The sequence below is a fragment of the Chiloscyllium plagiosum genome, chromosome 27 (genome assembly GCF_004010195.1).
Source record: "Chiloscyllium plagiosum isolate BGI_BamShark_2017 chromosome 27, ASM401019v2, whole genome shotgun sequence".
NCBI classification, from domain to species: Eukaryota; Metazoa; Chordata; class Chondrichthyes; order Orectolobiformes; family Hemiscylliidae; genus Chiloscyllium; species Chiloscyllium plagiosum.
In genome coordinates, this window is record NC_057736.1 from 21,926,230 (window position 1) to 21,950,824 (window position 24,595).

Genomic DNA, 24,595 nt, shown 5'->3' on the forward strand with positions numbered 1-24,595 from the left:
AGGAATCTGGGACTGTCCAGGTGAATTTGAGGTCGGGGTGGAAGGTGTTGGTGAAGTGGATGAACTGTTCCACCTCCTCGTGGGAGCACGAGGCGGCGCCGATACAGTCATCGATGTAGCGGAGGAAAAGGTGGGGGGTGGGGCCAGTGTAGTAATTTAGCAGTCTAAGTGATTTAGACTGCTATCGAGCTGAAGAACAAAATAAACAGACAGATATTGAATTGCAGTTAATCTCAGAACCCAGAAAAGACAAATATTTGAGTACAGAATAGAACTTGCTATTGTGGGGGGATCTGAGGAGTCACTTTTTATTAGGTGCTGTATGCCTAATATAGTTAAAGGACAGAAAGCAGATGACCCCTTGACATTCAATGGCATTTCTATCACTGGGTCCCCCCATTATCAACAATCTGGGGATTACCACTGGCCAGAAACTAAACTAAAGGAACCATATAAATACAGTGGCTACAAGAACTGGTCAGAGACTAGGAATCCTGCAATGAGTAACTCATCTCCTAACTCCCCAAAAGACAGTCCACCATGTGCAAGGCACAAATGCCCATAGTGTTAGTTGCATTAGTCAGGGGAAAATGCAGGATAGGGTAATGGGTATGAATGGGTTACTCCTCAGAGGATTCGGTGTGGACTTGTTGGGCCAAAGGGCCAGTTTCCATACTGTAGGGAATCTAATCTAATCTAATCAAAAATGGAATACTCCCCACTTGCCTGGATGGGTGCAGTGCCAACAGCATTCAAGAAGTTTGACATCCTCTAAGACAAAGTAGCCTACTTGATTGGCACAACATCCACAAACATTCACTCCGTTCACCAGTAGCAAGAGTGGGTAACAGCCACAAGATGCTCTGCAGAAATTCACTCAGGTTCCTTAGACAGCACCTTCCAAACCTGCAATCACTACCATCTAAAATGACAATGGCATCAGATACATAAAAATACCACCTTTGCAAGTTCCTCTCCAAGTCACTCAGCATCCTGACTTGGAAATATATTGCTATTCCTTCACTGTCACTAAGTCAGATTCCTGGAACTTCCTCCCTAACTGCACTGTATGTGTATCTCCACCAAATATACCACACTGGACTGATTGGACTTGATGTGCAGAATTGACCAAAGTAAAATCCTGAACTGCAAGGCAATGGAATCCGAGTCAGACCGAGCATCTGGACTGCAATCAGGTGAGTGCTTGACTGACTTTGGCAATGCCCCCTGACTAACCATTAATGCCATTCTCTCCAAGACCTTCAGACTTGGCCATTTGGTTGAAGCACATGCAGGGTGTTTGACGTGCATACTGCTGGCACACACTGTATGTGTGACACAGACAGAGCACAGTGCCATTAAGCAACAATATCCACTCCTTTGACTGTTCAGTGATGGTAGCAATGACAGGCTGCCCAACCTCCCCTCTGCACTAAAGGGCAATGCAATCCAGAGATGTCAACAAGCCTGTAAGTTCTTAGTGAAGCTCAATCTGCTAAACAGTAATGCATGCCAGAGATCTTGTGAGCCTCCAAGTAAGCTCAAAATGATTAAGCTGTATGAAAGCAAGCTAAGAACAATAAAATGCATCCTACTCAAGTGCATGAGATAGGTGTGCATCACTATTGTCCTGCAAGAACATTTATAGTTCCATGAGCTCCAAAGGGCACTAGTGAAGGGCTGAAGTATATATTATGAGTTTAGTCAGATGTGGTGAAACAAGTGTTTTGCTGGTGTTGACTTCCCTAGAAGAAGGGAGGAGGCAGATGCTGTTCATGGTGTATGTGATGAGATGTTGGTAAGTAGAGCTTAAAATGGAGGTCCAGAGAAGCACACGGCAATTTGTATCACTAGATCACTAGCGATAAACTAGTGATAGTGACAAACTGTGTCATTTTCCAGTCAGGAATTGATGCCGTCTAGTTTCCTCAAAGTGAATGGGAGAACCACGAGCTGCATATAAATGAGGAAGATTAGCTACTAATAAGATGCAAATGCATGGAAATAAATGAGATTGTGAGCTTGCTGTGAAAACCTTAAGGGGAAAATTGGAGTCCTTTTCTTCTCCGCATCGAGAATCAGATTTTTTTCAGTCTCGCTGTACTTTCTCACATTTCTCTGTTGCCCATGTTGCTTGAGGCACGGGAAAATTTTGCCCTGTGTGGTATTAGGATTTAAGCGAGTAAAGGTTTAATAGGAGATTGGCAGGAAGCTAGCATATGGATAATAGTCACAGGCAGACAGAAAGTGCAAGGTGCCGGATGTTTCAAGCTGAAGTTAAACCTTTTGATTGGAATGCAGTAAATATATAAAGAGGGGCTATTATCAAATGATAATCAGCATAGTGGTGCCGCTGAAGAGCTAGGAATGTTATGTTTTCTTGTTTGGTTGAGATAGTTTATGGCTAAGACATAACTACCCTGTTAAGAGAGACTAGATAACAAAAACAAATTAGTCAGGAGGCCATACAATATATGCAATCTGGGTCTATTTATATGCAGTCTGTTCGATTCTAGAAGGCGATTTTGGTTGGAAGTCGGTGACTGGTTAATGTATTTGACAGTTTCAGAACCAACAGTAAATGTCTTAAAACAGGTGATTGAAAGTGTCTGAGAGATGCTACAGTTGCTTAGTCACCGCACACAGCTAAGTACAAAAGAGTGGTTCTGTAGTTCCTCAAGATATATTTGAAAAACAATTTGAAAAGCAATGCACCATGTGTGACAGTTTCAACATCAGCATCCAGAAGAGGTAGTAGAGACATCAGTATCCATCTATTTTTATGGACATGAAAAGTATCAGTTTTCACTAAATTGAAAAAAAACAGGCAGGGCTGTAATCTTGTTTGAGTTCTGAGATTTATTTTGCTGAAGACAATTAATCACTATCCTTACTTGCCTTGAAAGCCAAAGCCTTCACATCATGTGACATAGAAGCAAGTGAAAAATATTTTTTTATTGTACCATAAAGAAAATCTAGCTTAAAACAGGACGTCTGGCTATCCTATGAAGCATGCACTGTTGTATAAGTTCTGAAAGGGTTAATGTCAGCTCCACCCAACTTGGTGCTGACAGAGATTTGGGTGAAGAATTGAGGAATCTAGTTTGACATGTCAGTGGGGGTTAGATGTGTCACCTCTTGCTCTATATAATCTTAATAACTAAATCTAATAAACCAAAGTAACTTGTAGCTCTTGATACCATACAATAAATTACATCCTGTTGTCACGACATCTTGTCAAGATTCACTAGTCGTTTTGTTTTACCACTATTAACTGTTATGAAATGGAGACAGACAAACAGCTGAACCAAACCAACTTTTCAACCTCCACATTAATAACACGTTAAAACTAAAACCTTTAAAGACTCTCAAAATTGATCCCAATCATTCTGAACATGACTTTTGAAGAACCAATCCTAGGCTTTGCAAATAATCAATTCCAATCACTGATTTGTATCTTAAACAAAAGACTTAGCAATTTATTAACAGCACAATAACTTCAGTAGAGCAAAAAATAATTTAATTGGTTTATGCTATAAACCTAAAGACCTTTATTTTCAGCCCCGTTCATACAAAAGACAGACAAACAAACAAAAGAGTTAGGCAATAAATGAAAGAAGATAACAAAACTGACCAGATTACTTCAATGGTTTTCATGAAGTGTTGTTCCACAGGCAAAGATTTTGGTTTTCTAGTTGACTTTCTGAAAGATGTTGATCATTGTCACCTTCACAATTCATTCAGATAAAGACAGGAATACTTAGTTTTCAGTTCTTTGAACTTCCATGAGCTGCTCAAGGGAGATTGGCTGTTGATTTGAAAGCTCCCTGCCCAGACACTTTTCTTTTTCACAGAAAGAGCAGTCCAAAATTCAATTGAGACTTAGATCACTCCCTGACATACTAATCATCTCCTCCACAACATCCCAGTTACCATTCAACATCTGTCATCTGTGTGAGCATAAGGTCTTTTCCAGACTTGCTGGAACCAATTTTCAGGTATTAAACTTCTTTAATAGCCAACATCTGTTATCTATTAAAATATAATGCCGTTCACCGATGACAAAGCATCTGCAGAACCTTTGATCAGGAAACACCCTGCAATTACCTCCCAGACCTGACCTCATGAATAAACAAAAAGCTTGTTTTGTCTGTTTTCCTTTTAACACAAGCCATTGCCTACAGTCTAAAGTCACATTTTGCTCACAGTTCCCCATTCACAAGTCCAATCCAAAACTGATAAAATAATAAAATAAAAATAATGAAAAATCAGCAAAGGTTCTAACATAACCAACAGGTCCTTGAACAGAGTATAGAAAGGAGGATTGGTGGAAGTACTCTACCCAAGTAGTAGATTGTTGTGATTGGTTCTGCAAAGGCACAATGGCATAGACATGTCTGCTGGTTGGTAGAAGGATTTAATTAATTTACCAATAGAAAGTCCCTATACATTCAACATTTTAAAAAGTACATTTTTATACAATCTTGTTTGGTTTTCTGCCATTGGTAAGGTGTTTTTTGTTTGGTGTTCTTGAATAAGTAACATTTCATGAAGGAGTATTGAAAGTTGTAAATAATTTAACAGTGCACGGCTGAATGGGGACTTTAGGTTGTGTTGCATTGGTGCCCCACAAATATTTATAACATTTACATATTATTCAAAATAAAAAGTCTATTCTGACTTAAGTTACCAGGGTCAAATAGAAATTGTCTGAAACTTTTTGATTTTCCTATCATGAAAATATCAGTTTGCTTTGGACCGCAAGTACTTAGTTGTAAATTACTGATCAGATAATAATCTATAAGTAATTTTGATACTGTCAACAAGAAATCTAAACATATATCATTTTATACAGTTTTCCATTGATAAATGAGACGTGCTTAGGAAGACTAAGTAAAATAAAAATTGCTTTCAAATAGGACACTGACTTAGCAATTTTACATTGAGTCAGATAGTGTGACAAATGGAAATGTCACACTATCACAGCTGAGGTGTTCCTCGAAGACCAAGTTCAAAGAGAGTGTGTGATGTGTTTGTATTGCAGTATACCTGCGGTTGAAATGATTATTTCCCAAGACCTGCCATTCCTCAAATTGTCAAGAATTAAAAAATAAACAAAACTCAATTTAAGTTAGATGGATGTTTTGCAAATTAAAATTCTGGAGATCAGTGGGTGGAAAACCATTGCTTTTAAAATAGATTTCAAGTAAAACATGTGAAGAGATTTATTTTAATTTGATTCCTTTCTCCAATCGTAGACATACCAGCAGCTCCCGTCAATGTCACAGTTCGACAGCTGCAGGCCAACTCGGCAGTGGTATCATGGGAGGTTCCTGATGGAGATGCTGTTATTGGCTATGCTATATCACAGCAGGTATTATTGTATTTGGTCATTTTTAATTCTAATTCTGCCATTGCATTGCACTTGTTCCTCAATATCGAATCTAATCTAATCTGAATGGTGTGTTTCTGTGCTGTATGACTCTATAACTGTTCTGTACTGGTCTTAAAACCATTTTAAAAAAAAGAAAAAAGGAAATGAAAGGGGTGGGACTGTGGCTCAGTGGTTAGCACTGCTGCCTCACAGCACCAGGGTCCTAGGTTCAATTCAAACCTAGAGCGACTATCTGTGTGGAGTATGCACATTCCCCTTGTGTCTGCGTGGGTTTCCTCCAGGTGCTCTGGTTTCCTCCTACAGTCCAAAGATTTCCAGGTCAGGTGAATTGGCCACATTAAATTGCCCATATGTTAGGTGCATTAGTCAGAGCGAAATGGGTCTGGGTGGGTTACTCTTCGGAGGATCGGTGTGGACTGGTTGGGCCAATGGGCCTGTTTCCACACTGTAGGGAATCTAATCTAATCAATGTCTTGGTTGCACTGTGAAAGGAACAAGAAATACTTTCATTCCACAAAAGAATTTTGCTTTGATTTAATAAAACCCAGACATAGTGCTCCATGGTAAGCTGAATCCTTAATGTTGAGAATGTTACAGCACAACATACATCACATTTTAGCAATATTTAATAAGAAACTAAAATTACAACCTAAGTAAAAAATGCAAGTGTATTGTAATTGAGGATCATCTGCAGTATGCAGGCCACTGCATGTGTAAAGTGTCTAGTGTATTCAAAATTGCTATTTTAATATTGCTTCGATAAAATTGCTATGACTTTTTATACATTGCAGTGTACAAGTTCTATTAATCAACTTATGGTTCCCAAACTCAAGACTAGGGGACCTCAGCAAAAATGATGGATGAACTTGGTAACCCCATAGATCTGCTTTATTTAAGAATGATCACATTTTCAAAGTTATCAGGGATATCGTTCGTGGGCAAGCCTGGATGGAATGTAACTAATATTAATAAGATGAATTTAGTTGATTTTTTTCAAGCTTTTGAACAAAGCTTTTCTGTTCTGATCTTCCTTCTTTGACTTAGAAATGTTGTTATTGCTAATATTAGTTTCAAACTTAAGCTGCTGTTTGATATCAAAATGTGTTTTATAATTGCAAAGTCTATAAAACAGCTTCATGAGGATAGAAAAGAGTTATTAAACTTAAAAGGGTTCAGAAAAGATTTAGAAGGGTTTTCCAGGGTTAGAAGGTTCGACCTTTGGGAGAAGTTGAATAGGCTGGGGCTATTTTTCCCTGGAGCGTCAGACGTTGAGGGGTGACCTTATAGAGGTTTATAAAATCATGAGGGGCACAGGTAGGGATACGGTCTTTTCCCCAAGCTGGGGAATCCAAAACTAGATGTTGTAGGTTTCGGGTGAGAGGGGAAAGATTAAAAGGGACCTAAGGGGCATCTTTTTTTACACAGAGGGTAGTGCATGTATGGAATGATCTGCCAGAGGAAGTGGTGGAGGCTAGTACAATAACGACATTTTATAAAGCATGTGGATGGGTATATAAATAGGAAGAGTTTGGAGGGATATGGGCCAAATGCTGGCAAATGGGACTGGATTAATTTAGGATATCTGGACGGCATGAATGAGTTGGACTGAAAAGTTTGTTTCTCTGCTGTACATCTCTATGACTGTACAACTCACAACTGCCGTATGGCCATTAAACACTGAGGCAAGCTCAACTGTAGGCAAACTGCCAATGTCTATATTCGAATGTATGCCATTTGTGAGGTAAATTTACACCCTATTCAGAAAAATTAGTTTTCAATCTAGGGTTGACAATATGCTTTTTCTGTTACATTCAGGGGATGAATTTTACCAGAGCTTGAGCAAGCCAAAAGATGGTGCAGTATTATTATTGAGGGGAATAGAAAATTAGAATCCACCTTGCTGCACATAGTACATTTCAAGTCAAATAATAAAGTGACGATAGCAATAACCAGAAAACATCCTACATTAATTTGTTCACCTATTTGAAAATGGATGGCATGGAGATAGAAAAAGCAATGAATATAATAGAAAGATGCAGAAACTTGAAGAATTGAAATGTAAAATAACTGCCTGCCAGGAGGGTGTTTTAATAATATTTGATAGCATTCCAATAAGTGCTGTCAATGGAGTGATATACTTAATATGACACATACTTTATCAATCAATTACAGCTTCTGAAATAATGGTGACATCTGTTATAATATCTTGAACACAGAATAAGGTGACTATTGGAGGTTCATATAATTTCTGTAGAGAAGTTGAAATTTAAGATATGCTCTGTGATAATACCAGACACTGACCATTCACATAAATAACTTTAATCCGCTTTCCCTGGAATAGACTTTTAACTTTATCAAAAACAAAACAGAAATTGCTGGAAAAATTCAACAGGTCTGGCAGCATCTGTGGAGAAAAAGTAGACTGAATGTTTCAGGTCCAGTGACCCTTCTTCAGAACTTCAATGTCGCGGGATCTGAAACATTAACTCTGATTTCTCTCCACAGATACTGCCAAACCTGCTGGAGTTTTGCAGCAACTGCTGTTTTTGTTTTTGTTTCTGATTTCCAGGATCCATAGTTTTTTCGGTTTTTCCTTTAACTTTATATACAGTTCTGTTTGAGTAACTGTGCACATATTTATCCAAATGATTTATGCTCTTTTTTTTATTACACAGTGAAAGTATAACTCGGCAAAATTTTTCTTAACTCCAAAAGGCTTCAAGCTGTCTCTCCATTCACAAAAATACATATAAAGTACATAACATCACTGCAACAAAAAGCTTACTTTTTTATCTGCACATTCTTCATGAATTTTAATTTCTCCTCTCTAGCTTCTCTTTATAATTTTAGATCATGATTCTCCCTTCATAGCATCACTGTAAATGTGACTCAGCAGTAACCCATCTCCCTACTGTGGTGGTTATTCCCAATGGGAAACACCAAGAGAGAAGTATCAATAGTGCTGCAGGTAGGACTGCCATTGAAAGGTAGAAATGCATTTGAAGGGGCAGAGATACCCTGAAGAGAACACATCTACCTGTAGAATTCAAAATACATCTGGATTGCTAGTGGGACTTCCATTTGACCCTATCATTTCAATATTCTAAGCCCAATCAACATCTGGACTTCTCCTTTCTTGATTTATAATAGTCATCCATGCCAATGCATGCCTGAGAAATGAAAATTATTCCCCACTAGAGATTGGGGCACTGAGAATGTCCTCATGGTGATGACCTTCAGATCAGTCCAAACACATTGCCATCAAACACGGCCTATCTGACAGTACTCATCCTCCAGAATATTCAAATATTATGTAAATACTCACCATTATCTGGTCTCTTCCTCCTTCAAATGTAATCATGACATTAATAAAGATTAAAAATTAATCAGCTCTATATCCTGGGATTCTATTTTGTGATATGATAACATTAGTGTATCAGGCAAGCAGCTGCAAGATTTCTTCATTTTCTTGAATTGTGTGGGAGGGAAATCTAAATGAGTAAATAGGAATGTGGTGATAATTAATACCTAATACTCTAACTGTATCCTTTTGAGGTTATTTTATGTATCAACCTGAACAGGCATTAGACAGTCAGGAAACAAATGCAAAGAAATCAATCTCAGTTGTGCTGCCAGCCCCTCTGGAGTGTGATGATAACAATGATATTCCATGAAACTGAAATCAAACACAATCAAAATTAGTGGAAGTCAAATATTTAACTGGTGTGTCATAAGTTTTTGACATTTTAGAATATTCATGACTATCTGTTACAATGTAATCTTAGGAGTCTCATGCCCCCTGTGTGTAATGCTGAAAGGTTTTGCATGAGAATTTTAACAGCCTGAGTCATTTTGTTAAGAAAAAACAAGACCTGAAATTTGACAGGGCAAGGTAGGGCAAGGTGTTGGTGAAAGCTGTTGGCATAACTGAAGGGACAGCTGTACGTTGCAGTCATTCTTTAAGATGAAACAAAGAACTAGCACTTTGGAGTAAACTTCCTTAATGACAAGTTCTCATTTGGCATACAGCTGCTGATAGCTCTCTATCTATGTGAGAGTCGTAAACAAATGCAGCAGAATACTTTTGGCTATGTATGTTCTATTTATCAGTGAATATTATGAGATCTCAACCAGACTTTAGTTTAAAAATATTTACAATGAGAAAGTTAAAACATTGTTCTTCTTTTCAGCCCATTGTTCCTGGTCTCCCCTCATCTTACAAACTGATTTAATTCTGCAATCCCAATCTACCCGGAGATTTAACCTCATGGATATAGTATTCACTAGTATTAAGGAAATGTATCTAAGTTCTCAACAAATTAATGCATTATCAATGGATTTTCTTATGTGTTCAATATGTAATTGTTTCATTTAAGCTTAACAAGTGTACTTTCTATTTCTAGAAAAAGGATGTGAGAATGCTACGCCTTATTCAGGAAGTGAATACCACAACCCGTTCCTGTGTATTGTGGGACTTAGAGGAGAATACTGAGTATATTGTCCATGTGCAGTCAATTACTCTGAGCGGTGTGAGCCCAGCTAGTGACCCTATCTCATTCTGGACCCCAAAGGAAGCCGAGAAATCAGCTTCAAAAGGTAATGCTAAATTGAAGTGCTTTAATAGAATGGCTTCTGAATAATAGAATGACTTTTTTCCTGGAGTGTCAGAGGCTGAGGGTGACCTTTATAGAGGTTTAGAAAATCATGAGGGGCACAGATAGGATGAAAAGCCAAGATCTTTTCCCCAGGGTAGGGGAGTTCAAACCTAGTCGGCATAGGTTTAAGGTGAGAGGGGAAAGATTTAAAAGGGACCTAAGGGACAGTTTTTTCATGCAGAGGATAGTGCATGTATGGAATGAGCTGCCAGAGGATTTGGTGGAAGCTGCTCCAATTACAGCATTTAAAAGGCATCTGGATGGGTATATGAACAGAAAGGGTTTAGAGGGATGTGGGCCAAATGCTGTCCAGTGGGACTAGACTAATTTAGGACATCTGCTCAGCATGGATGAGTTGGACTGAAGGGTCTGTTTCCATGTTGTATAACACTGACTCCAGAATAGAATCTGGTTCCTGGTTGAATTCTGCAAGTGAATATTGCAATTCTAAATAACCTATAAATATTTTTAATGTAATTCTGTATGTGCTATTAAATATTTTATGAATTCATTTTGATAATTAACTCCACATCACCATAAGTGTTTTTTAATAGCCCTTATTACTGAAGAATCATCAGCAAATAAAGAAATTTTCTCATCAAACACATCAAATGTGAGAATAGAGTTGTGAGGCTGAATCTTGTGATTTTTGGCTCAGTGTAAATTGTGTCAGGCTTCTCGGAGGAATTCTCACCATTTGGGCCAGTGAGATTTCATGCCAGACAGGTCTAATTAGCCTTTCCCCCATGGCATCCCCTACTTTCAATTCTCACCCCATCTTATTAAATGTCATTCCCAGAACAACTCATTGCTCACCCAATTGCATCCCTTGTGCCCACATTATCTTTGAAAGGCTACCATTCAACCAGACAAGTGCATAGATCATAGAATCCCCACAGTGTGGAAGCAGGCTATTTAACCCATCGAGTCCACACCAACACGCTGAAGAGAATCCCACCCAGACCCATACCTGCACCCCAACCTTATCCCTGTCACCCTGCATTTCTCAAGGCCTATCCAACTAGCCTGCACATCCTTGGACAATACGGCAATTTAGCATGACCAATTCACCTAATCTGCACATCTTTGGACTGTGGGAGGAAACTAAAGCACCCGGAGGAAACCCACACAGACATGGGGAGAATGTGCAAACTCCACACAGACTATTGTCTGAGGATGGAATCGAACCTGGGTCCCTGGTGCTGTGAGGCAGCAGTGCTAACCACTGAGCCACTGTTGCCCCTATGGTTGCCTCTCACAGGCAACACTATACCACAGCAGCCACAAAGCCACACTGCTCATGACACACCCCTAATGTAAACCCCATTCTCTCACCCTTGTCACTGCACCAGGCCACACGGTTTACCTCTGCACCTCATTTAAAGACTCTCTCTAAGTCACTGCTACTCTGTCCTCATTTTATCATTGTCCAGAAGGGGAACATTACACCATACATGCAACCAAACAGACCACTGCAAACATGAGCCTTTATTTACCAAACCAATCGAGGCTCCCGTTCACCCTCCATGGTGCAAACCAAATGTTGGGGCTGTAATGACAAAGGATGGGTCTGGAGTTCATGACAGTTTGCTGCACCCTGCTTTCATCCACAGGAACTGGGTATCTCAGTCAGGTCTTATTTGACTTGCAGTGCAACTGAGCTCTGTCATGCACAAGGAGAGCTTCCTCCTCCCCATTGTCCTCATCCTCCTCCTCCTCAGAACACTGCTCCTGTTCTCACAGTTCCTCAGTATCCAGCACATTGTCTCATTGCCTGCTTCAATTGTGCACCGCACAGCCTGCCAGATTGATGTGACCCAGTCTATGCAGACTATACTGGAGGTCATGCTCCCAGTGGAATCCATATCTTTAGCAGCCTTCGTGTTTGCTCCATCATGGCCCTGATTTTAGCAGGAGAAAGTGAGGACTGCAGATGCTGGAGATCAGAGCTGAAAAATGTGTTGCTGGAAAAGCGCAGCAGGTCAGGCAGCATCCAAGGAGCAGGAGAATCGACGTTTTGGGCATAAGCCCTTCTTCAGGAATTCCTGAAACGTCAATTCTCCTGCTCCTTGGATGCTGCCTGACCGGCTGCGCTTTTCCTGATTGTAGCAGGGGCAGTATTGTACTGCACTCTGCGCCAGTCAGAGGGCTGCACAATGTGTCATAAGGCAAGGTCACAATGGGTAACGTTTTCTCTCAGTTATCATCTTTGTAAGGCACCTGGACCTTCAAATGCCCAGATTCACGAGAGTGCTTCAGGATGTCGGAGTCATGGCAACTACTAAGGCTGTGGGCATACAATTCCAAGAAGTGGCAGTAAGGATCACAGATCACCTGAATGTTAATGAAATGTAGCACCTTCCTAACGATGAATTCCGCAGCATTGTGAAATGCCATGTATGTAGTTAATTGCACCCTACTCCTAGAGAAAACTAGCTATTTCCAAATGTTACTGCCCCCAGGCTGCAACACTGACCATGTTATTGGGAAACAAAATGACCTAGTGTGGTCTTGCACAATGCCAGTCACTCTCCTGATGTACTTGCAGGAGCACAACTGAGACAGCCCACACAGAACCTCTGTGACTTGCTCCTTCCAGTGATTGACAGGTGACCTGACTGGCTGTCACCTTCACAGTCATCAAGAGAGGATGGTCTCCCATGCCTGCAACCCTCAGGTCCTGCTCTAGCATCCAGCTCAGTTCCATTACAGAATCAAAATCTCTGGAACTCCTGTGGACCTTGAGAGGGCCCTGGCTACAACTTATCCCTGAGCTGGATACTACATGGCTTCTGTGGTGGCCTGAGGCTGTTCCTGAGCTTATCATCGGCTCTGGTCCTGCAGTCATTTTCACTTCTTCAGAAGGTACCTATGTGACCAACATCCCACCAGCAGCTCAGCATATTATCAGTGGAAATGGCCTAAGTTGTAAACACAAGGAGTTAAAGGCAGCTTTTAGAAGGACCATCAGTGGCATGCACTGCAAGTAAGGTCTGTACACATTTCTGCATACAGTGAGACATCCTGCACCATGATAATGACAGACATGTCTCTACCATTCAGCCTCAACATGTGCACCAACTTGGTGAAGGTGTCATGTCAGTTGAAAGATCAACACATTACCGCAAAAGGGAGTGTCTGCTGTGCTTTGATCCTATTCACATCTCAGACCCACATCAATTGTTCAATTTTTCATTGCACTCAGCACAGAACATTGTTAAACTTGAATGAGAGATACTGAAGCAATGTTCTCTCACAACACCCTTCGAACTTACATTAATCATGGTTCACTCTTGACCAGCATTGGTCTCTTTTTAAGTCCTTGATACTAAGTTCTGCATCGCTGAAATGTCAACATTCAATTTGTAAGGACCCTGGCAATTTTCCTTTGACTAGCATTTGAATTCGAGGCACTTTCACTCTGCATGCATTGCAAATACACAATGAAATTATTGCAAATTTAAGTGGCCTCTATTTGTCCCTTCAACACCCTTTGTTTAGCAGACATGACGCGACACTGACTCCGGCTAACCTGGGCATGTTCCAGACAACATCAAATGTCAGCAGAGAGCACAGCTGATTACCATCAGCAACAACATCCTCCCCCTGCCCACTTCTGTCCCATCCCCCACCCCCAATGAGCTCCGTGTCCCTTTTCCTTTGCACCATTCTGACAGCCTATTCCCACCCATCCATGTAGAGACACAACATTAAACTTCTGCCTCCAACTATCCTCCCTGCCCTCTGAGCCTGATAATACACTTTAATGATGTCCACCCTGTTCTTGTCTGCACCCCCTGTGGTGGCCACTGTGATGGCCACTGCCAATAAACCCACTTTCATAGCCTACCATGCCTTCCAATGCTACTCTGCATAACACCCAAGCATGCTGTAATTTAATATTCGTTTTCTAGTTTAACATTAAATATTGAACTTCATCTATTATTGCCAAACCCAGCCCAGTGATGATTCTCAGGCACCATTTACAGGGATGATGATCACTGTTTTACATATCTTGCTTTTGTGATTGTCTGTTGACACTTTACTGCAATAGCTTTGTAAATTATAGAATGATTACAGTACAAAAGGATGCCATTCAACTCATCGTGTCCATGCCAGCTGTTTGTGAGAGCAACTCAGTTAGTCCCACTCATTTTAATTCCTTTCCCAAACGCCCTGAAAATTTTCTTTTTCCCTTCAGATTGAATCTTCATCTAGCACATTGTCAGTCAGGGCATTCCAGATCCTAATCAATTGCAGCATAAACATTTTATCTCATGTCACCTCTGAAGCTTTTGGCAATCACCTTTATATTGATGTTCTCTGGTGTCATCCAGTAATGGGAATAGTTTCACCCTACCTACTCTCAATCCTGCTACATTAATGTAGAGCTGCACTAGTGATAGGGAAACTGTTCTGCAATGAATTTCCAATAAAGGAGTCTGATGATTTATTACTGGTCAAAAGAGGTGCACTGATGTTTCAGCAGCACACTTACTGTAACTGTTTTGCACATTTTCTTCTCTCTACATTTTCATATTCTTATCAATAAAGAATTGTACAGAACTTATTTTTTATCTAATTGGGTTGCACAGTATAATTGTGTATAATCTAGCTGCCATGGCAAACTCTTGTAAAATAAATAATTGCTACCCAGGAGATACTGTAAAAAAAGTAAAGTTTCTTTTGACAGGAAGAGCTAAAAGCAAAATGGCCAAATTGAATTATTTCTACTGTTGTTTAAATCTGCCCTGACATACTTTTCCAATGCAGTTACTCATGTAATGTAGGAACACAGCAACCAGTTTGTGCAAAGGAAACTTCCACAATGTGGCCAGATAATCTGTTCTTGTAATGTTGATTAAGGGATAAGTATCAGCCAGGCCACTAGCAATAACTCCCCTGCTTCAAAATAGTACTGTGGAATCTTTTATATCATCTGAGATAGCAGATGAGGCTTCACCATCTCATCCAGAAGACATACACCTTCAACAGTGCAGCACTCCGTCAGTACTGCACTGGAGCATCTCAGTTTGATTATTCTGCTCAGTTTTGATGTAGGTAAATAACAACTTTCTGACTCAAAGACAGAACAGCTACTGACAAAATCATAGTACACAGGCAGGATGCTGGAAGAACACAGCAAGCCAGGCAGCAGCCCTTTCTGCACGTTCTTGTCAAGCACCTCCTTGTGTACCGCCCTAATTCTGAGTTTAGCTACACCGCCATGTTTGTCAACTTCTTTAGAAAGTACCAACAAAGTCATGGCTTACATACATTTTATATACCTTGTGAGTATTCTATGTTCCTTCTGAATGATTAAACAAATACTGATATCAAACAAAATATGTCCTGAGGATGGTAGACTATAGCTGAATGAATACAGTAATCAATCAAATGGTCACATTGTGATCCTGAATTGAACAGATTAAGAAGACTTCATTATCATTCAATGCAGTGTAAAATGTTTTACTACTTTTTATAGATCTCCTTTGTTTCTTTGTTTCTTTACATTCATTTAAGTAATCACAATTTAATATATAGAATATGAAATCAGCAATAAGGTATATCTCATCCCTGCATAATTGCCTGCACTATTGTTCCTCAAATAGATCTAGTAGTACTTTGTGAAATGCAAAACTTTCAGGTTTCATTAAAAAAGTAAACCCTTGATACAATGAGGCTCTTCATTTAAGAGTAATATTGATTAATGATAAAATAGTAATTGTTGTTAATACAGAGGCAATCTAAACAATGACTGTACTCTAAGTATGGATCTTGTTTAATGCTCCTAATTGAACCCTTAAGCTCTGAAATAATGCTGTGTACACTACTGCAAAACTCCTTAACATTTTCATGAATTTTGACTTTGTATCTAATTAGTGACATTACTTATAAACAATTTAACAGAACATAAACAGGATTTCAACTAAAGTATTAATTATACATGAAGTGATTTCCTACAGCATCCATTCAAACTATTTAAAAAGAATAAAGAATTTCTGCTATTCACATCTCAAACATCCGATGTGCATGCAACCAATACAGACAACCTCGTAGGTTCCAATTCAAATTCCACTCGCAACCTTATAGTCTTGACGATTGTGAACTGATAGGAGTATTGTAGTCATTAACTATAGTGAATCCAAATCACATTTTATTTTAAAAAGTGAACACCATACAAAAATTGTGTTACTGCTTTAACTTTAATAGATTATACAAATGAACAGTGATGTTTGTATGCAAACAGCTGCCAGATTAGGTGGTGGAGGGGGGTACAGTTACAGTATTTAAAGGCATCTAGATGTGTATATGAAAGGGAAGGGTTTAGAGGGATATAGGCCAAATACTGGCAAATGAGACTAGATTAATTTAGGATATCTGGTTGGTATGGACAAATTGGATTGAAAGATCTGTTTCCATGCTGCACATCTCTATGTCACGAATAGCTGTTCTGATTCAACTTTTGTCAAATATTGTGCTATAGTGCTAAACTATAGAGACCAGGTTCAGTCCTTGTGGGCGGCACGGTGGCACAGTGGTTAGCACTGCTGCCTCACAGCGCCAGAGACCCGGGTTCAATTCCGCCTTAGGCGACTGACTGTGTGGAGTTTGCACATTCTCCCCGTGTCTGCGTGGGTTTCCTCCAGGTGCTCCGATTTCCTCCCACAGTCACAAAGATGTGCGGGTCAGGTGAATTGGCCATGCTAAATTGCCCGTAGTGTTAGGTTAAAGGGGTAAATGTAGGGGTATGGGTGGGTTGCGCTTCGGCGGGTCGGTGTGGACTTGTTGGGCCGAAGGGCCTGTTTCCACACTGTAAGTAATCTAATCTAATCTAATCTAATCTATTATCCAGGAGCACAGAAACAGAAATAGACCATTTAGCCCCCCTGAGCTTGTCTACCATTCAGTGAGGTCATGGCTGACCTATTAAAATCCAGCATTTCCTATAAAATGTATACCTTTAGTTAACAGATATAGAGTATGTTTTGTTTTTTATTTACTCACTGTATTATTTGCCATCTGTGAAAGAAAACTATAAACTACAACCAGCCTTTGGGTGTGCAAGTGTTTGTATTTTCACTCCTGAATGTTGGCTGTAATTTTTAGACTATCCCTCGGCTGCCGACTCCCTAAGCAGCAGAAATAGTTGGCAAAGGAAGGAGACTTGTACACAGTAGAGGAGATTATTTTTAAAAGGATATTCTTTAGATAAACATACACATTTGGAGCAACAGTAGGCTCACTGTCTCAGGTATTCGCTTGCTCAAGATCTTCTCTTTAGAAAATTAATTATTTTCACCAGGGATACTTAGCTGATTACAATTTGTAGGTGTTAAATAACAGAATGCCAAGTAAGCAAATGTGTATATGATAGTAAGCATGCATCCAAGTGTCATCCTACTCTATTAGCTGACTTGTGATAACTTGTAGATTTGGAAAATGACAAAGCTAATCTATTTGGAAAATCAGAAAATTTGCAATCTACACAACTGAGACACTACTGGACTTCTTAAATGGAACACCAATTGTCCAGTAAGAAACTAAAGAAGTATTTTTAATGTCGGGGGTGGAGGTTCATTGGACAAAATGTCAATTTTGTTAAAGTTACAGAGGCAATTTGCCTAACTTTCTTCTAAAAGATAAACATTTCTGTAATAGATGTGTGAATACGGAATGTGCAGTATGATAAGCTTATGAAAGAGATAAGTGATAGGTGTGGGTTTTGTTAAAAATCATCAAAAAAAACTGTCATAGCTTATAAAAAGAGATTTGAATAAAGTAATGACTGTAGATTTAAAGGTACAGGATAAAGTAAAATAAAATCATTTCATAGATTTAGCCACCACATTTTGTCATTCAATAGTAATATTTAGGATGATAAGAAAATACTTGTGGATAAGGTAATGAAAAAGTGCATAGGGACTGGACTTGGATCACTTTGAGCAATAGTGACCACAATTTGATTATGTTTACAATAGCAATGGGCAGGGATGGGTATTTCCCTCAGGGAAAGAGGTATAACTGGGGGAAAGGCAATTATGATGCCATTTGGCAAGATTTAGGATGCATAGGATGAGGAAGGAAACTGCAGGGGATGGACACACTTGAAATGTGGAGCTTATTCAAGGAACAGCTACTGCAATTAGAAGTTACTGCAGTTAGCACCTGATGAAGGAGTGACGCTGCGAAAGCTAGTGTGCTTCCAATTAAACCTGTTGGACTATAACCTGGTGTTGTGTGATTTTTAACTTTGTACACCCCACTCCAATACCGGCATCTCCAAATCACAGCTACTGCAGGTCCTTGATAAGTATATACCTATCAGGCAAGGAGGTAGTTGTCGAGAGAGAGTGCCATGGTTTACTAAAGAAGTTGAATATCTTGTCAAGAGGAAGAAGAAGGCTTATGTGAGGATAAGGTGTGAAGGCTCGGTTAAGAGGATTGAGAGTTAAGAGGTAGCCAGAAAAGATCGAAGGAGAGGGCTGAGAAGAGCCAGGAGGGAACATGAGAATTGTTGGCGAAAAGGATCAAAGAAAACCTTAAGTCTTCTATAGCTTTATCAGGAATAAAAGAATGACTAGAGTTAGATTACAGCCAATCAAAGATAGTAGTGGGAAGTTGTGTGTGGAATCTGAAGACATAGGAGAAGTGCTAAATGAATACTTTCCATCAGAATTCACATTGGAAAAGGGCAATGTTAATGAGAATGTGGAAATACAGGCTATTAGATTAGATGGGATTGCGGTTGACAAAGAGGAATTTTTGCAATTTTGGAAGATCTGAAAATAGATAAGACTCTGGGCTGGATGGGATTTATCCTAGGATTCTCTGGGAAGCCAGAGAGGAGATTCCAGAACCTTTGGCTTTGATCTTTATGTTACCATTGTTGACGGGGTAGTGCCAGAAGACTGGAGGATAGCAAATGTTGTTCCCTTATTCAAGAAGGGGAGTAGCGATAACCTGGTAATTACTGACCAGTGAGCCTTTCTTTGGTTGTGGGTAAAGTGTTGGAAAAGGTTATAAGAGATAGGATTTATAATCATCTGGAAAGGAATAACTTGATTCGGGATAGTCAACACAGTTTTGTGAAGGGTAGGTCGTGCCTAACTAACCTTATTGAGTTCTTCAAGAAGGTGACAAAACAGATGGATGAAGGTAAAGTGATTGACGTGGTGTGTATGGACTTCAATAAGGCATTTGATAAGTTCCACACGGTGGATATTGCACAAAAATACAGAGGCATCGGATTGAGGGTAATTTAGCGAATTGGATCAGAAATTGGCTAGCTGAAAGAAAACAGAGGGTGGTGGCTGATGGGAAATGTTCATACTGGAGCTCAGTTACCAGTGGTGTACCGCAAGGATCTGTTTTGGGGCCAGTGCTTTTTGTCATTTTTATAAATGATCTGGAGGTGGATGTAGAAGGATGGGTTAGTAAATTTGCGGAATGACACTAATGTATGCAGAGTCGTGGATAGTGCCGAAAGATGTTGTGGGTTACACAGGGACATAGATAAGATGCAGAGCTGGGCTGCGAAGTGGCAAATGGAGTTTAATGAGGAAATGTGTGAGGTAGTTCACTTTGGAAGAAGTAACAGGAGTGCAGAGTACTGGGCTAATGGTAAAATTCTTTGCAGTGTAGATGAGCATAGAGGTCTCGGTGTCCAGTTACATAAATCCCTGAAAGTTGCCACACAGGTTGATAGGGTTATTAAAAAGGCTTATGGTGTGTTGGCATTTATTGGTAGAGGGATTGTGTTTCAGAGCCATGAGGTCAAGACACTGGTGAGGCCGTACTTGGAGTATTGCGTACAGTTCTGGTCACCACAATATAGGCAGGATGTGGAAGCTTTGGAAAGGGTTCAGAGGAGATTTACTAGGATGTTGCGTGGTATGGAAGGAAGGTCTTATGAGGAAAGGCTGAGGGGCTGAGGCTGTTTTCATTGGAGAGAAGAAGGTTGAGAGATGACTAAATCAAGACATATAAGATAATCAGAGGGTTAGATAGGGTGGACAGTGAGAGCCTTTTTCCTTGGATGATGAAGGCTAACATGAGGAGACATAGCTTTAAATTGAGGGGTGATAGATTTAAGACAGATATCGGAGTTGTTTCTTTACCCAGAGAATAGTAGGGGCATGAAACGGCCTGCCTGCAACAGTAGTAGACTCGCCGACATTAAAGGCATTTAAATGGGCATTGGACATACATATGGATAATAATGGAATGGTCTAGGTTAAGTGAGCATCAGGTTAATTTCACAGGTCAGCGCAACATCGAGGGCCAAAGGGCCTGGACTGCACTGTAACGTTCTATGTTCACTGACTGGATTTCTCACTGATAATATGTGATGTTTCCTATTGAAGACTTCAAAGCAAGGTGTGTGAATATGGACATAATTATGAATGGAGCAGCAGAAAGCCCTTTTAACAATGGGTTATGTGAAAGGAGCCATGCAGTAACAGACAAAATGGTTTGTAAAAGTTTGGTTGAAGAAGTTATCATCTGCCCTTGCTTAAATGTATATACTAAAAAGTCTTGAGATCCTGAATGGTTCCTCACCAGCTGAATGTCGAAAGGAAGTTTTTTCTTGTGAGAGAAACTAGAACTAGAGGTCATGGTCTAAGTATGAAAGGGTCACCCATTTATGACTGAGATGAAAAAACATTTACTGAGTTGAGAGAATTCCCCATCTCAAAAGGCAATGGATGCAGCATCTTCAAATATTTTTAAAGGTAAAGATGGATAGATTTTTGATTGCCAAATGGATGAAACATTATCGAAGATATGCAAGGATGCAGAATGAAGTTAAAATCAAATCAGCCATGATCTTATTGAATGGCAGAGCAGGATTGAAGTGCAGAGTGACCTACCTTTGCTCCTTGTTTGTATAATTCATTGCAGATGGTGGGAGGATACAGACCGTATCAGTTATTTTGTGGTAGGAATCCTAAGTTTCATCAGTAAAAAGTGAACAATCCCAGCTCTGGAAGGTTTTACAATTAGTTCTGCTTTTTCAGAGCATTTGAACGCACTGCATGCAGGTATCATTAAAGCCAAATTCTCACAGAATTCAGCAAGCGTTAACAAACAAGGCCATCAGAAACCCACATCAATCTGGGCGATATGGTTTCTTATATGAAGAGACCAGGAGAAGGTCAGGGGTAAAGGTGGAAAAATAAGAAGTGGACAGCAAAGGAACCAACTAGACATTCTTCCATGTTGCATGGTATGAATTAAAAATTTACAGGTTCTGAAAGAGTTATAGAAAAGGTCAAAAATCAAACGTTACCAGGTTATAGTCCAACTGTCTTATTTGAACTTGCAATTTCAAATAAATCTGTTTGACTATAACCTGGTGTCATTTGATTTTTGGCCGAGTCTATCCCAGTTCAACTCCGGCATCCCCACATCACAGTAATAGAAAATAAAGAGGAGCCAGGTACCTCTCAGATCCATATGGCACAGAGCTATGAGGATCAAACTGCCACAGTTTGTCTGATGATGAACAAATCAGTTGTCATAGTCAATGCAGTTATTGATCACTAAGGAGAGCTAACAAAAGTGGATAATAAAGTAAAATATTAACTAGAAGGGATAAGTCAATGCAGAAATTATAGGTAGAACGGGGAAGGCCACTGGAATATATAAAAGTTGAATGAGGGGCAGAAGCACGGATCAGGAACATGAAATATTCATGTCAGTTGTGGCAGTTTGATTCTCATAGCTGTGTAACGTATGGATCTGAGAGGTACCTCGCTCCTCTCTATTTTCTATAATTCTTTCAGAAACTGTAAATTTTTAATTCATAGCATGAAACCTTGAAGAATGCATCTGAATAATTTGGTTCCCTAGCTGCAGAATTATTATTTTTCCATCTTTACCAATAACCTTCTCCAGGTGTCTCCATTTCCTCTATTATAATAAACATGAAATACAAATTGGAGGGATGAAAACAAAGCTCAGGCTCAAAATGGGTCCATGAGTGAACACTCCCTGTGAAAGGAGATCACAAACCATTGCAAGAAATCCTTTTAACAGGAAATCCTTTTAACAGAAGGTCAATTGATCAAGAAGTGTTTATAACCTTGAATAAACTAGAAGGTGGGTTAATGAAAGATGCCAAACAATGAGAACTACAAAGTTGGAGAAAGTTAGTGATGTACACTGAGGTGCAAAATAGGGGATAAAGAGCCCTCTCATTAAAACTGATATCTATGGGGATATCAGGAATAAAAAAATGACTAGAATAAGATTAGGGACAATGAAGGATAATACGGAGAAGTTGTGCATGGAGTCAGAGGAGATAGGGGAAGCACTAAATGAATGTTTTTCATTAGTATTCACACTAGAAAAAGACAATGTTGTCAAGGAGAATACTAAGATACAAGCTACTAGACTAGATGGAATTGAGGAGAAAGTGAGGTCTGCAGATGCTGGAGATCAGAGCTGAAAATGTGTTGCTGGAAAAGCGCAGCAGGTCAGGCAGTATCCAGGGAACAGGAGAATCGACGTTTCGGGCATAAGCCCTTCTTTAGGATTCTTAGACTAGATGGAATTGAGGTTCACAAGGGGGAGGTATTAGCAATTCTGGAAAGGGTAAAAATAGATATGTTCCCTAGGCTGGATAGGATTTATCCTAAGATTCTCTTGGAAGCCAGGGAGGAGATTGGCTTTGATCTTTATGTCATCATTGTCTACAGCAATAGTGCCAAAAGACTTGAGGATAGCAAATGTTTTTCCCTTGTTCAAAAAGGGGAGTAGAGACAACCCTGGTAATTGTAGACCAGTGAGCCTTACTTCGGTTGTGGGTAAAGTGTTGGAAAAGGGCAGAAGAGATAGGATTTATAATCATCTCGAAAGGAATAAGTTGATTAGGGATAGTCAACACAGTTTTGTTAAGGGTCGGTCGTGCCTCACAAACCTTATTGACTTCTATGAGAAGTTGACCAAACAGGTGAGTGAGGATAAAGCAGTCAATGTGGTGTATATAGACTTCAGTAAGGCATTTAATAAGATTCCCCACAGTAGGTTATTGCACAAAATACAGAGGCATGAGGTTGAGGGTGATTTAGCAGTTTCAATCAGAAATTGGCCAGCTAAAAGAAGACAGAGGATGGTGGTTGATGGGAAATGCTCATCTTGGAGTTCAGTTACTAGTGGTGTACCACAAGGATCTGTTTTGGGTCCACTGCTGTTTGTCATTTCTATATTTGAAATTTGCTACCCAGGTTGATAGGGTTGTTGAGAAGGCATATGGTGTGTTAGCTTTTATTACTGGAGGGATTGAGTTTTGGAATGATGAGGTCATGCTGCAGCTGTACAGAACTCTGGTGCGGCCACACTTGGAGTATTGCGTACAGTTCTGGTCACTGCATTATAGGAAGGATGTGGAAGTTTTGGAAAGGGTTCAAAGGAGATTTATTAGGATGTTGCCTGGAATGGAGGGAAGGTCTTACGAAGAAAGGCTAAGGGACTTGAGGCTTGTTTTCATTGGAAAGAAGAAGGTTTAGAGGTGACTTAATTGAGACATATAAGATAGCCAGAGGGTTAGATAGAGTAGACAGTGAGAGCTTTTTTCCTCAGGTGGTGATGGCTAGCACGAGGGGACATAGCTTTAAACTGAGGGGAGATAGACATAGGACAGATATCAGAGATAGTTTCTTTACTTGGAGAGTAGTAGGGGTATGGAACGCACTGTCTGCAACAGTAGTAGACTCGCCAACTTTAAGGGTATTTAAATGGTCATTAGATAAACATATGGATGAAAATGGAATAATGTTGGTTAGATGGGCTTCAGATTGATTTCACAGGTCAGTGCAACATTGTGGGCTGAAGTGCTGTAATGTTCTACATTCTATGCACAGCATAGATATTTCCTGTTGAGAATTATAAGACCAAAGTAAATGGGATCAAGATAAAATTAGATTCATTCATGGTTGGAAAAGCAATTTTTAAATTTTCTTGGCTTTATCAGCAGCTAATGTTTGGGGGCTTAGATCAATTGGTGCTGAAGCTGCATTTCTGTAGGGAGGTCAAGTTAAGAGGAAAGTTTTTCTTCACCCTCCAAAAGAGGCACCAAATACATTGAGGACATTCTGGAATCTGAAGAAATGTGTATATGGCCTGAATGATGCCTCTCGAGTTTGCTTATTCATACTAAGGTCTGTCTTATTAAGATTGGGCTGTCTTCTATGTTTTACTGACACTGAGTTGCAACTTCCAGACATCTTTATGATTCATAAAGATTTTTTTTGCAGGGTGGGAGCAGAGAATTTGCAAGCATTGTGACAAATGGACTTAAGCCAAATTCAAACTTGGAAGTCAGACTTCTGAGCTTTTAAGTACATTGGCTTGGAAACCAAGTGGGATGGAACAAATGTCACTTTACATCAGCAATCTCATTTGGAAAATATTAGCCCTATTGCTATTAGTCTAATAGAACGTCAGAATAAGATGCAGCAGCTTCCAAAACTGAAATGAAGGACGGGAGGTCTAATTGGATCGCTGAGTTGGCTGGGCACCCTAACAAGGCCAGATGTCA

The 24,595-nt window shown here is 39.8% G+C and overlaps 1 protein-coding gene across 2 annotated transcripts in view; it reads left to right on the forward strand.

Moving 5' to 3' along the window:
* The window catches only part of fndc5a (fibronectin type III domain containing 5a), a 108,617-nt gene that overhangs the window by 52,823 nt on the left and 31,199 nt on the right, over window positions 1-24,595 (forward strand). For both annotated transcript variants that reach the window (XM_043717635.1, XM_043717634.1), the window contains exons 2-3: window positions 5,259-5,374; window positions 9,799-9,991. In XM_043717635.1, the coding sequence (XP_043573570.1) occupies window positions 5,259-5,374; window positions 9,799-9,991 (309 nt within the window). The remainder of the gene's footprint in view (window positions 1-5,258; window positions 5,375-9,798; window positions 9,992-24,595) is intronic.